Raw genomic sequence first — 14764 nt, forward strand, 5'->3', positions numbered from 1 at the left:
AGCCCTCTGGCCAAGAGGCCACCTGAATGGCCCGGCCAACACTCTCGCACGCAGGCCAGCTGTGCCAGGCCCCTCCCTCCTCACCATGGTCCTTGTTCTTATACAGCCACTTATTGCCATCATCTGTCAGCAGCTTGTCTTGCCCAAAAGCAGCGTTGACGAAACCGTTCACAAAGGACGAGGCCAAGTTCATGCGAGCCGAGTCCACTTGGGAGCCACTGCCGCCAAATCCTGAGGGAGGAGGAAGCACAAAGATGAATCCAGCAGCTGTTGACCCACCGGCCAGGCAACCCTGCCTCAGCCTAGAGCTACTCAAGCCGCCCTTGAGCTAGAGGCCCACTGACACCACTTCTTGTGCTCTCCCATGTAGATCTGGGGAGTGGCCACGGAAGGGGAGCCCCTTTGCAGGGATGCTGGTGGCCAGAGCCTGCAGCTAGCAGGACAGCCATACTCTCTATCGGAATGAGAGCTTCTTTGAAGAGAGCAAGTTACAGCTCTCTTAACGACTGGCCATTTGCAACGGATGTCTGCAGTTCACACGACCGGCATTAGGAGAAGCCTCCCACCCTTATTGGGGAGCTGGGCGTGCTCCCAATTTTTGATCATGTGTAAGATGCAAATAAGGTCAGAAGCAGGGAGCTTGATGGTCAGTCAAGCCCCCGCTGGATAAGATGATTTCCCCCGCTAACTCGCTCAGAAGCTGGGGACAAAAACTGGGTAGGGCCAGCACACTCGTCCTCCCTAGCTGGGACTTGACTGGTGATCAAGCTCCCCACCCCACCCTTGTTTTTAGTAGAGATTAAGCTTACTGGAGATTGTCAAGCAATACTCCGGGTACAGTGGTTGGACTACACCCATTTCCATGGAAGTAGTCATCATGAAAGCACCTCGGATTAATCCGCCCATAACTTAATTACCATATTTTGACCACAAGCAGGTTTTAATAGAAATCTAAATTTGCCCTAGAATAAGTGGAATCAGCCAGCTTCTAATGCTGATCAGATTATTTCCCCCCCATCTGTTGCTTTGTAGGATACTGTTGATGGCCTTATGAATGATACATTGTGAGAAGTATACCAAACTCTTTGGTTGATGTTCTTAAGCATCAGTCAGCTGGGGAGACCTGAGTTCTAATCCCCATTCAGCCATGCAGCTCACTAGGTGACCCTAGGTCAGCCAACATCAACTTGACCTGACTCCTAGGGTTGCAAGAGGAAAACCATGTATGCTGCCCAGAGCTCCTTCGAGCAAGGACACAACTGAGATGTAATAAATAGTAATCAAACAGAAGAACAGCCTTTTCAGTGATGACACCTGCACTGTGGAAACAGCCCCCACCCCCCAGGTGGTTCATTGGACCCATTTTACCCATAGTTGTGCCAACCTGTTCTGTACTTAAAGCCAACACCCACTTTCCCCACTGCTTTGAATGCAGCACTTACTGTTGTTTTCTAGATGTGTTTTGTAAATATCATCTGGCACTTTGGGCTCCATGATGTCCAGCTGGAAGGAAAAATTGGAATTTACTTTGCCTGACCGTATGAGCAACATAGCTTCCACTAGCTTTGCTTTTCCTCACCAAGACACCACAGCAGGGCCACATGTCTCTGGGGCAGCAGGATGGGAAAAACTAAAGGGGGCTTCTCCTCCAACGGCCGCTAAAGGCTTACTAAATCAGCACCGTCCTGCCTCTGGAGCAAGTGAGAGGAGCTACCCAGCCTAGCTGACCTCCTGCTATCAACAGAGGGAAAAGGGGATGTTGCTCCTAAGAATTCCTGCAGCTGACAACACTGTAATCCATTAGAATGAATCAAAGCAAAGTATTATGGGGGCAGGAAGGGGAAGAATGTGTTGAATAGACAAGGAAGAAATGGAACAGGCTGAGCAGTATAACACAATCTGAAAACTTAGTGGCTTGCAGCATTATTTTGTCTAGCAGAAACTATTGTTTAATCCTCTTCCTTAGTTAACATTGCATTTGCTCCGAATAGTGCCACAAGGTACCACGTTGAGTCGTCTTTCTATTCTCAGCCAGAGATCACTCTCTTGAGCAGCTGCAGCCACCTCCACACCCACCGTTTCAATGAGCATTACTGTGCAATCATGAGTAGGGGCAAAATGCTCACCATACTTTGAGAATCAAGCCACTGACCAGCCCACACTGAACACTCTGGGTGAAGGGAACTCCCTTCCCACTTGACTGACAGCTCCAATTTTTAACCCAGTTGAGGGATCCAAGCTATACAAGCCAGCAACAGGCAGTGACTTCCTGGGATGCCATGTGTCTGGGCAATGTTTTCTGTACATTTGGTGCTGACAGGGATAACATTTTTACCAAATTTGATGGCAGCATTTACCATCCCAAGGAGAAGAAAAGGGAAATGACAAGTTAAGAATTTTGCCATCCAACCAATGGTGTATGCTGAACTTTCTCACTGACATCAGTAGAACTTAGAAGGGTTCAACTATGGCTACACTGTAGCCATCATTTCTCAATGCAAGACATTTTGACAGCTTCCATCTCTTTAGATGCAGCCCCGCACACCTGATCATCCAAGTCCCTGAAATTAGATGCCACCACCTAGGAACTTGAATGTTTCCAACTTCATTTCATGCTGTCCGGTCATATACATTTTGTTATGTATCACCCAAGACCTGATACTTGGGTGTTAGGAAATGCAGAGACTTGAAGCAACTTGTTCAAGCTGCAGTCTAGTCACAGAGTTCCACCCCAAAGAGCCAGCTGACTAGTTTGCCCTCGACTGAAATATAAGTCTCTGGATTCCTCTTCCATTTCCTTAGAAATCAGCACATTTTTCACAGGGTGCATATTGGGGAAACCTCCCATCCCTCTGGAATAAGGGGGGCAAACTCACACACTGGGCTCCTAGCCAGACCGGCGAATTGCTACACCTTCCCAGAATTCTTGGAAGTGCAGAGTCTGACTCAGAGCCAGGTGTGCATTTTGCTCATCCTGACTTTTGAACCTCGTTTCAAATAGCCACTGCAATCTTCATAAGAAAAACCGCCTGGAAACACCCCGCAGTATAGGAAGTACAACTTGACAATAACATTAACAGACAGTTAGTTCCCAACATTCTGTCACATGTTAACATGGCCAAGGAACGACTTGGGACAGAGCTACACATAAAACCAGACGATTCTCAGTGGCCTGGGGTCAAGACAGCAGGGAACAGATTCAACCCCCAGCACAGCGACATCTGTGAATGCACCACTGTTTGTGCATATGGGACTGGTTCTCAATCATACTCTGGGGATCGCAAAAGTGCTCCACGTGGGGACAGTCTTACAACGAGGGCAAGCATGGGTGATCCAACCCTTGCAACGGGGATCTAACAGGCGCGTGTTCCTGTGCATCCCCATCCATCATAGAAAAGGCACTTCGTTCATAGTCAAATGTTTCAAAAGTTTCCATTTTAGTTTGCAGCAGCAAAGACAATAGCAAGCATTTTCATGTTCTTTACGAAAATCAGATTGTTTGGCAAAGCATTCTCGGAGACTTACAATATCTGACCTATCAGCACGCAGCCATGCCCCTGTCCTAACTGTGCTTTCTGGAAGCCGGTAGACACAGCTGCTCCTCTTCAAGGCTCTTCACACTCAGCCTCCAGAGCTATCCCCCATGAACCAGCCGTGGACTCACCTCCCTGGCCAGGGCTAGAAAATTGCTGTTGAGCTGGACATTGGACATGATTTCTGTGAGATCCTCATACTCTTCCACATCCTCACTTAGCTCCAAGAAGACACCGTGGCGACCCAGCATGAAGGCCATTTGCTTCTGGACAACTCTGTGAAAAGGGGCACACAACACACATCACACTACCCGGAAGGGGGTATGCAACGTTTCATTGTCCATGGTAACAAAGTTTGCACCCCATGAGCCTGGAGTATCTTCCTACCTTTCAACCACCAGAAAAACTATCAATCAGTGGGACAGCATGAGCTTTGCATGTACAAGGCATTGCATTCAAATTCCAGGTAAGATAATCTTAGAAAGCAGGACTGGGGTACACTACCTCTATGGACTTTGGAGAGCTGCCTTTCCACACTACTAGAGGTTGGGAGTTTGGGTAGTTTTTGAAGGGCTGTTGCCGTGGACTCAGCCATACCAAAAAAAAAAAAAAAAGAGTCTACTTGGTGGCAGTGGTAAAAGGGTTAGGAGGAATAGAGGCCTGTTCCTCCACATGTGGTGGCATCTGTCACCCATGGTAGACCAGTGGGGCAGCTGTTCCTCCATACATGTCCTTTGCTAGGGTGGGCTGACTTTAGTCCGCCGTTACTATAATACTGGAGGAAAGCTGGTCTTGTGGTAGTGGTGTAGGCCTGAACCAGACCAAAGCCATGTTACCTTTCATATATTCTGTCTGTGAAAAGTGGGGCCTAGGGGATTCCTTATAAGGAGTTGCTTTTCTGTTCCAAGGAGGGCCAGGAGAGACTAGATAAGAAGGTGATGAGGTATTCACTTAAGTACATGTGCAGAAGTTAGCTGGAAATTTACAGAAAGTCCAGACAAAGGAAAGGGGCAGTACCTATGCACATAACCTCTAGGCTATAAATATGTCGTGCTTGTGTATGTTAGAGGTCTTGGACTTGAGCGATAGCTATCCAAGACCTTTTGCTACTATACAGCAAAATAAAGCCTTTTAAAACCTTCTCGACTGGTGACGTGTTTGGCAACTGACCCAGAAAAGAACCTCTCTTTGTTGGGGTACAACAGTAGCAAGCATGAATTGTCCCCTTTCCTAAGCAGAGTCCACCCTGGTTTGCATTTGAATGGGAGACTAACTGTAGGCAATATTCCCTTTAGGGGATGAGGCCACTCTGGAAAGAGCACCTGCAGGTCCCACATTCCCTCCCTGGCATCTCCAAAATAGGGCTGAGAGAGACTCCTGCCTGCAACCTGGGAGAAGCCACTGCCAGTCTGTGTAAAAAAATAACTGAGCTAGGTAGACCAATGGTCTGACTCAGTATATGGCAGCTGCCTATGTTCCTAATGCTTGTTCCCATGAAACTAGTCGGTGGTCCAGTGGCAGACAATGGTCTACTTTCTATCCACCTACTCGAATCCCTTCCATTCTGCCATTAGCTTCCTTTGCCTCTTCCTCAGTGTGGTCTATCATGCCACTCCTGTACCTGAACAACTTCCCCCATTTCTTAAGGTGTGGGTCAGTAGCCAGCTAAAGATGGTGAAGTGAAAAGTCCCAGCACAGATCAGCCTAGCAGCTCTGAGGCCATTCCCTACCCTGGCCTGTGAAGTGAACAATTGACCGAGGACATTCACTCACACACCCACACCAATTCAGGTTCACGGCATCTGGCCCCTCCTTCAAATCTTCTAGCCTCTGATCTGCTCTCCTCTCCCTGATCTCCCAAATCCCCTGGATCTCAGGTGATGACACCCAGCCTTAGGCAAGGACCCACTTACACATCTTTGCAGGAGATGAAGATGTTCTCTGCCAGTTCCATGTCATTCAGCATGAGGGCCAGGCGCAGGGCTTCTGGGTAACGGTTGAACTTGCGGAAGATGCTGAGGGCGCAGCGGAGAAGGGCAGAGTTCTCGGGCTCAGGGACATAGCTAACACAGCTTTAAAAAAGGAAAGGGGAGATTGAAGCCAGACTGGTACCAAGACTGAGGGCAAATAGGACCCTTCACTAAACATGGGACTGAAGAGGAGGTTGTGCTCACAAAGGCAGACACGAGAGCAACACATTCAGGTACCCCTTTCGGCATTAACATGCAAGACCAGCATTTGCTATAATATCCCTGAAGCCAGAACTGTTAAATTGGGATATAAATTAATATATGGTATGCCAATTAAAATAAATACATAAATAAATCAGAGCTGCCTATCAAAAACCAGCAAGCAAGATACATCTGCATGGACAGGGAGCAGGTACTTTCAGACAGCAACAAGAACATGTTGAATTAAAGACCAATAAGCAACAGAAAAGGATTCAGTGGGATTCTGCAAGCATGGCTCAGCGTTTGATTCTGTGGATTAAGTCCAGGTCCACTCTCTGATGCAGTCAACTTGTTGGTATCCATTCACTTCGATAGAAGTGAACCCCCTGAAACTTCTCCCACTCTCCAGCTGAGGTTCCACTACAACTACAAGCCCAGAACATTGCCTAGAGAGAAGACAGCTGGGATGGGAGTTGCGGAGGAAACACCCCTCCATCCAGTACTTTCCCCTTGCAAATTATTCCCTCTGCAATGACTAGATACAGGGGAGAAAAGACAGTTGGACATTTGAAAACACAGGTCATCTACAGTGTTCCCTGTAAGAGGGATTCCCAGATGTTTGTTGACTACAACTCCCAGAATCCTCAGCTGCAGCGGCCAAAGGCCATTGCAGCTGGGGATTGTGGGAGTTGTAGTCAACAACATCTGGGAATCCTTCTTACAGGGAACACTGGTTGTCTAGTAACATTATACTGTTATATGGAGGCCTTGCCCCATATGTCCCAACCCAGACCTTAAGATCTTCTTTAGAGATCCTCCTCCAGGTGCCCCTGTCAAATGAGGTGAGGCGGGTGGTTACTAGGGAGAGGGCCTTTTCAGTGGTTGCACCCCATTTATAGAATAGCCTCCCCAGTGAGGTTCGCCTGGATTCATCACTTGGTTCTTTCAGATGCCAGGTAAAGACCCTTTTAAATTCTGATTTTCAGATCTGATCTGATTTTTAACTAATTTTAAAATGAATTTTTAAACTGCTTTGTATTGTATTTTCTCTCTTTTTGTCTGTATGTGTTATGTGTATTTATTATATGTTTTTACCCTGTGTTGTGAGCTGCCCAGAGGACAATTCGTTATGGGATGGCTAACAAAAGGTTTTACTGCTACTACTGGCAAGGTAATGCCAGTATAGTTAAGATGAGGCTCAGTTTCAATATCCTACCATATAAGCCCTGAACATTTTCTTGGTCACAACCTCAAAACCGTCTCTCTAATCTGACTGGAAGTTTGCAGTCATCAACTAGGTGATAAGTGATGCCACCTCTCCAGATCTGGTGTAAATGGCTGAGAAGCAGAAGTTTAAAAATCAATATAGTCACAGCCTTCATCTGAAGCAGTAAAACAACCGCAGGCAGGAAGCTGGAAATATAAAACTGGAGAGCAAAGCCTGGTTGGCAGGCAGGCAGGCAGGCAGAACAACCACCTTGCTTTTGAAGTTCTCCATTTCTGACCTTCATTCTTTCCACTCCACACACACTCATTTCCAGCCTGCCCTCAGTGCCTTTCTTGGTATGTTCTGCCATACCAGTCCTGCGTCTGCACAATGTCCCCTGCATCAAGCTGCCTCCCCGTCTCCAAGAACTTGCTTGTGATCTTGCAGCAAAGGTGTGACTAAACAACTCTGGCAGAACCACAAATTGATTTCCATTGCCATTCGGGGATCTCTCTCGCACTTAATCCTGAGGACCTATAACCCAGCTTTCTTGACTGCATAGATTTTTCTGAGTACGCCAAACTGCAACCCACCCTGTTAAATCAATGAGTGTGCTTGAGTTCCTTTGTACTACACTCAAAGGTTTACATTCTTCAAACCACCAGTAGGAACAATGGGACCCAGCCCAAATCCTCCAAGTCTCGCCCCCAGAAGCGGGGTTAGATTCACAGCTTCCTCTCACACACAGTCCCAACATAGCTCCCTCACCTGGTCAGGTAGAGGCAGACTTTTGCATAGGCGTTGTCATCAATGTATTCCTCCAGCATGTCCATCTGCTCAATCTCCATGAGCAGGTCACAGGCCTCATGCTCCGCATTGTGTGCCATGTTGTAGGGCACAATTTCCTTCACCAGGGTTAAAAGGGTGTCTCTCTGGCTCTTGTCTGCCTCATCTATCTCCTGCCATTCCTTGGCCACCTCACCAGCCAGGTGTCTGTGGAAACAGCAGAACAAGGTACGGTCACAAAAAGAGGAACCAAACTCACTACAGTTGGCAGCTTGCAGAAACAACAGTGGAGCTGCTGGTTTCTTGTCTGAACAGACATGTGTCTTCGTCAGCCTTTGAAAGCAACAATGAGAGGGACAGCCCCATGAAGGAGTATTTCAAAGATGGGCAAGGTCATCTCCTCTGTTAAACACGATCTAGAATCCCTGCACTGCAACCCAATGGCCTTCAACCAGTCTTGTTTATATTCTGAGCATCATCCCAAATTTCTTCCAAGAATGAAATTTGCTAGTTAGCTATGTGGGCAGGCATGTCTTCAATATTCTACTGCTTCCCAGAGTAAGTTTTTCAAAGAATTCAGAAAGTTCTATCAAGGACTAAGGAAAAACCATAGAATGGGCTTTGGGGGCAGAAGCTAACCATTTTGGGAAGAGAAGAGAGACAATGATCTGTCTGGAGACACTGAAAGCACCCACAGATGACTGGAGGTTGCCCTTTCCAGGTCATAATCCATGTGCTTGCAAGCTTCTTTCTTCAGCCACAAAAACTAGGTGCCCTTTAAGAGAGCCAAAAACTGAATTCCAGTCTCTTACACTATTTCCATCGTGGAAACACACTCATTCCACAGTGGGCACACTCTACACTCTCGACTAAGTTTATGCTTTGGGAGGAGTCCCTCCTATGCAGATCTGACTTCATCGTTGCTACAAAGGCAGCACTGGACAAAATAATGTGGACTACTCAGGGAGCTTAGAAAGTGTAGATGTTCCTAGGTTGGCTAAGAACCAGTCTGGAGGACATATTGCTATACCAGATATGAGCACTAACAACTTTTATGATTACTTTGCTATTATTAAGGAGTATTGCAACTCTGGAGTTACCACATAATGCGAAATTAACATAGAAAGCATTGTCTACAGGCGGCCCTCGTTATCTGCAGGGGTTCTATTCTCAGCTACAACTGTGGCTAACAAGATCCTGATTTTCCACAAGAAGTCATGGGTTTATTTATTTTAAAGGAAGAGCCTCAAAATGGTTCTATTCAGAAAAATGGTGGCCAGAAATGACCTCAGAGGTAATTTCTGGACACTTAGGAACCAAGGATAGGTGAATTTCAAGTATGTTCAGATCCGCAGCTAATGAAGCTGTGTGATCATGGCCTGACAGCAGATATATATGACTGCAGATACGTGAAGCCGATAACAAGGGCCACCTGTATTAGGGACTTCAGAACTAGGCAGATAAAGACAGAAATAGAACTAACACTAATCAGCCATGGTCCTCAGTTCCTTAAGGAGACCATTGGGCTTCAGGCAGTAGATCAGCACATCAGTCCACATGTTTAACAAGGGCTGCCCATTTACAAACGAACCGCAAGAAAAATAATCTTGGGCCTAAAATCTGCCCATCCATTTCATCACCAAGCTAATCATTAAGCTTCAGGGGAAGGAAGACTAGCAGCCATATTGTAGAGCAATAATTCTTTGTGCTCATCAAAGCCACCTTGTGAGGCATTGTGCCTGGAAAAAGGGGGTGGGGGAGACATCCATTCAATAAAGGCACAAGTGCATGCTACAGCACTAGATTGCTGTGCCTATAGACTACAGTATGGGCAGTCACTGTGAAGCAGGGATGTGTCCAGTCAATGCTTGGGAATCTTCCATATACTGCCTAGCGCTCCCCAGAGAAGATCCAGGACAAACATGTTTATGTCTACATAGCACACAAGAAACACACGCCTGGGTTCCAGCTGGTCCAAGTCCTCTACTGACTGCTTACCTGACATATTCATGCCCCCAAGAGGCCAAAGGCTCCTGGGATCCCACCAGTCGGTATTTCAGACACTCTCGCTCACTACTCATTGTCATGGCCAGAACAGATATGATGTCAGCTGCAAAACGCTGTGGGCAGAAAGTGGTGGTTAGGGACAAATCACAGTGTCACTCACCAACGCTTGGGGAGGAAAAGGGCAGTGCTTACAAAAGCCTTATAAGCCGCTTGCCTGGATTAGTACCAATTGCCAAGAGAACCCAAGAGGCAAACTATAGTTATGGAAGCCCCCCTCAAGTAGTACTCTTTTCTAGCCATTAGAAACTAGAAATCCTTTAAGGCTATATGAAACGCTCAAGCTTCTCACAGGAACACAGGAAGCCATGTTAACTGGGCAAAGAGACATTGTTTAAAGTGGCGAGTCTCTTTAGTTAGCAGGGGGGAAGCAACTGGCCCTATCCAGCCCCAGCACAGCATCCCTCCAGTGGCTGCTGCTGGTGTCTATCTTTTGTTTCTTTTTTAGATGGAGTGCCCTTTCAGAACACGGAACCATTTTTATTTATTTATATCTATGCAAACCGCTTTGGGAACTTTCACTGAAAAGCGGTACATAAATATTCTCCATATTCATATAGGAAGCTGCCTTATACCGATTCAGACTGCTGGTCCCTCTAGCGTTGTCTGACTGGCAAGAGCTCTCCAGGGCTACCAGCAGGAGTCTCTCCCAGTCCTGCCTGGAGATGCCAGGGAGTGAAGCTGGAACCTTCTGCAGGCAAGCAGGCAGGTGCTATTCCACTGAGCTACGGCCCCATCCCCTAAGCTGAATATCTCGCAGCACTCACATGTCACCACCCATCCAAATGTAAACCAAGGCAAGCCCTGCTTAGCAAAAGGGACCATTAATGCTCACTAAACCAAGATCAGTTCTCCTTCCAGTAGACTGTTTAAACCTGTTGCCAGAAGGACAAACAGCAGCACAAACCCTGGCTAACACCAAATTGCCGCCCCCCCGCCCGAATCCACCTCTGCTCTCATGCTGGGAGACACAAAACAAGACCAAGAGAGCAACGATCACCTTCCCAGACCGAGCCAACGGATGTACCTTATTCTCCCCTGCAGCCATGCTCTCATAGATTCCCTTCAGCTTGCCATAGTGCGGCCTCAGGAACTTCAAGGGTTTGGGCACAGAAGTCATGGAAGTTGTGGAAGAGCGGATCTGCCTGCGCAGCTCCTCCAGGGCAGGCCGATAGAGGGCGGTGTCCTGCTCCTGCACAATCAAATCAGTTGCTCTTAGGAAAAAAAGGCAGCTCTTCCCCAACAAAAGCCACCAAACGGTCGCTTCTATCCCACAGTGCCAGGGTGAGGCGTCAACACGTGTCCTTTGCCATCACAATCTTGCATCCAGATCTGAGTCACCGAAGACAAATTTAGGTGCAAAGCAAGAAAAGTTCCTTTCCCAGGTGTCTTATAGCTAATGGCCAATTAAAAACAGGCGCCTGTGACAGGGGAAGAACCAGCAGCAGCCCGCTGTGACAATTTGCTTGTCACTGTGCAGATAAAGTTGCTCACATCCATGCCAATTTGGAGTCCAGGATTTTGGCAGTTCCAGGAGACGTGCCTTGGCAACCGTCTGGTCCAATTATGATGGATTATTTCCAGCTAGTGCAGCATGAGGAAGTGGACAAGATCCTGCGCAGGGTGCAGGCAACTTCCATGCACTCTGGACCGTTGCTCTTCATGGCTAATAAAATCTGCCAGGGAAGGAACAGCTAGGTGGTTGGAACCCATTATTATGCTGTGCTAAGAGAGGGCAAGATACCATCGAGGTTCAAGGAAACAGTGGCAAGACCACTACGAAAAAAAGCCCTCCCTCGATTCCTCCAACCTTGATAACTACCAGTCTGGTACAAACCTTCCCTTCTTAAGCAAGGTGATAGAGCGTGTGGTGTCTATGGAGCTGCAAATGGTCTTGGATGATACAAATTATCCAGACCCTTTTCAATCTGGCTTTCGCCTTGAGTTTGGGATTGAAACTACCTTAGCCAGGGCGGTGGATGACTTATGCCGGGAATTAGACAGGGGGAGCGCGTCCCTGTTGATTCTGCTGGACCTCTCAGTGGTGTTCAAGACCATCAGCCATGGTATCCTACTGGACCATCTCTCAGATATAGAGATTGTGGGTGGTTCTAGTTGGAGTGGTTCCACACTGGAACCACACATTGGAGTGGTTCTAGTCCTTTCTTGGGGGAAGGTTCCAGAAGGGGGTGCTGGGGGACTGCTGCTCAACTCCTTGGCCTTTGGGGTCCCGCAAGGCTCAGTTTGGTTCCCCATGCTGTTTAACATCTACATGAAACCACTGGGAGAGGTCATCAGGAGGTTTGGACTGAAGTGTCATCAATATGCAGATGACAGAGTCATCTGTCATAGCTGTCTGACATAAGATCACAGGGATGTACTGAACCAGGGGCCGGAGGCAGTGATGGGCTGGATGTGGGCTAGCAAACTGGGGTTAAATCCAGACAAGACGGAGGTGCTTTTTGTCGGTAGGAAAGCCAATTGGAAATGGGGCGATTCAACCGGCTCTGAGTGGGGTTGCACTGCCCTTGAAAGAGCAAGTGCGCAGCTTGGGGGTGCTGCTGGACCCAACTCTGTTTTTGGATGCTCAGACAGAGACAGTGGCCAGGGGTGCCTTTGCTCAGCTTCAGCTAGTGCGCCAGCTTGGTCCCTTTTCCCAAGAAAGGAGATCTGGCCTCGGTTGGCCATGCCCTAGTCACATTGCAGCTGGACTACAGCAATGCACTTTACGTGAGGTTTCCCTTGAAGAATATTCAGAAACTTCAGTTGGCACTAGCTAGGGTTCTATCTGGAACTCCTTGTCTGGAACATATTACACCTATTTTGAAAGAGCTGCACTGCCTGTCAATTTGTTTTCAGATACAATTCAAGGTGCTGATTATCACCCTTAAAGCCCTTCATGGTTTGGACACCGATTACTTAAAGGACCACCTGCTCCCAAGGGTTTCTGCCCACCCAACAAGATTGTCCTGGGATGGGGTGGGGTGGCTTTGCTACACATGCCAACATTGAGAGAGGCTTAATTGTCATGCATGTGGGACAGGGCCTTCTCTGTTGTTGCCCCCAGGCTCTGGAATGTTCTCTCAGTGAGTGTCTGCTCTTTGACATCTGTGACTGCTTTTTAAAAACTAGAGACCTTTTTGTTTGTTCAGGCTTTTACCCCTTAGAGGCTGCCAGGTTTCTCAGCTCTCTTGCTTCAGTTTGTCTTTTTTATGGTGGCTGTTTTCAGGTGTTTTATAGTTTTCACTGATTTTAAGGTTTTAAATGTGATTTTTATGGAGTTTGGTGTATTTTAATTTTTGTAAAGCACCTTGGGATAGATTGTATGACAGGTAATATAGAAACTGCATATATGTATTAAAAAACTAGGGCTGCAAGGTTTCACCAACAAGTTGATCAATTAAAGTGTTTGATTAAGTGTCTGGGACCAAAACGTAAGATAACTTCTGCTCATTTTTGAACATTTTTCCTGCTATGTTACTGTAACAAGAAATGAAGAACATTAATGACAACGTTTCCTTCTTAACAGGGAGTGACAGCTTCCATTTATTAAGTTGTAAGTTCTCATACACCTCCAGTATCTCCAAAAAGGCAACAAACTGAACTTGAAACATTACTTACAGTAATGATTTTGGAGACTGAAGCCCCATCTCCACTAGGGTTGCACACGCAGCATGCATTCACATGTAGATGCAAGCTACTTGTGCCTCAAAGCCAGCCTAAGGCACACATATCGTGCATCTGCACCAAGCTCAAATGTGGGCACATAAAGTTGTGAAAGAGAATTTGGGGTGGGGGTGGGAATGACACAGCACCAAAATGTCAGAAGGAAACAGGTGTGTGTGTGTCCCAAACGTGCTGAATAGATTAATGAATTGTTTATTCAATACTGCCCAAAGCATTTCGAGTAATGAATGCTCTTCTTCAGAGGCAAAATGTTTTATATAACCCATGAACATGTACACACGTACACATAAATAATCATGAATTAAAATTTACACAAATATGAAAAGGTAAAAACCTGTACAAAAAACTAAGTTATAAGTTAGTATATAACTTATCTGGGATTCCCTATTAGGAGGGGACACTGATTTAGAGCTGGGCTACATTTTACGGGGTTTTAATATGAGGTTTTGATAGAATGGAAGTGTATTTAAATATATTAATCATCTATCTTTTAGTCAATTAATAGACTGGATCACCAACTACAAATTCTTTATTTGGTTGATAGTGCTAACAAAAATGCAAGAAATGCTCATTAGAACTCTGCACAGGTGACGTGAAAAAGCGTCTTATTAGCATGGTCTGCACCTCCAAGATGCACTGTATGCCACAAAGGTGCATACAGGTGCATACATTGGTGCCTCCTACAGCTGTGGAGAAGCTCTACAGTTCCTGACCCTGGGAAGGCCAGCACCAATTTCCACAGCGTCTTGGTCAGTAACAGGGAACTTACTTACCCCCAGGCGCTCCACAAGCATCTCCAGCTCATCCTGTAGCTGTTTGTCTTCCTCAGACTGCAAGGGAAAGATGTGAGAAGTCAGGCTTCCAGGGGCATCGCAAGCAGAAAACCCACAGCCCCCCAACTATATATTTCAGCTAATTTGGACTAACTGATGCTTCGAATGGGAGTATAACAGGGGAACTCACAGCCTCCCAATCCCAAAGACCCTAGTGGGCCAAACTGATCAACAGCTTTCAGAAAAAAGCAGGGAGCAGTAGGCAGCAGTGTGACAATGGCACAGATCTACATCCCACGGTTAAACACACACACGGCTCTCTGCCCACAAAGGGCTCACAATCTAAAATCTAAATATAAAGGCACCAACAACCACTGGAGGGATGCTGTGTTGGGGCTGGATAGAGCCAGTTGCTCTCCCCCGTCAAACATAAGAGAATCACCACTTTGAAAGGTGCCTCTTTGCTCATTTAGCAGGAGAGTTGCAATCCATGCAACTAAGGGCAGAAGAACAGGAAATCAAATACTGAGGCTATTCACGTGG

At 46.8% G+C, this 14764-nt stretch overlaps 1 protein-coding gene across 1 annotated transcript in view; it reads right to left on the minus strand.

The window, feature by feature from the left end:
* PSMD2 (proteasome 26S subunit ubiquitin receptor, non-ATPase 2) overlaps positions 1–14764 on the minus strand; it is a 39453-nt gene that overhangs the window by 17521 nt on the left and 7168 nt on the right. The window contains exons 2-9 of the mRNA XM_053305484.1: positions 14222–14278; positions 10789–10953; positions 9696–9817; positions 7680–7904; positions 5447–5605; positions 3665–3809; positions 1443–1503; positions 85–231 (exon numbers count right to left, since the gene is read on the minus strand). Of these exons, the coding sequence (XP_053161459.1) occupies positions 85–231; positions 1443–1503; positions 3665–3809; positions 5447–5605; positions 7680–7904; positions 9696–9817; positions 10789–10953; positions 14222–14278 (1081 nt within the window). The remainder of the gene's footprint in view (positions 1–84; positions 232–1442; positions 1504–3664; positions 3810–5446; positions 5606–7679; positions 7905–9695; positions 9818–10788; positions 10954–14221; positions 14279–14764) is intronic.

This window comes from Hemicordylus capensis, chromosome 3 (genome assembly GCF_027244095.1).
Source record: "Hemicordylus capensis ecotype Gifberg chromosome 3, rHemCap1.1.pri, whole genome shotgun sequence".
Taxonomy (NCBI): Eukaryota; Metazoa; Chordata; class Lepidosauria; order Squamata; family Cordylidae; genus Hemicordylus; species Hemicordylus capensis.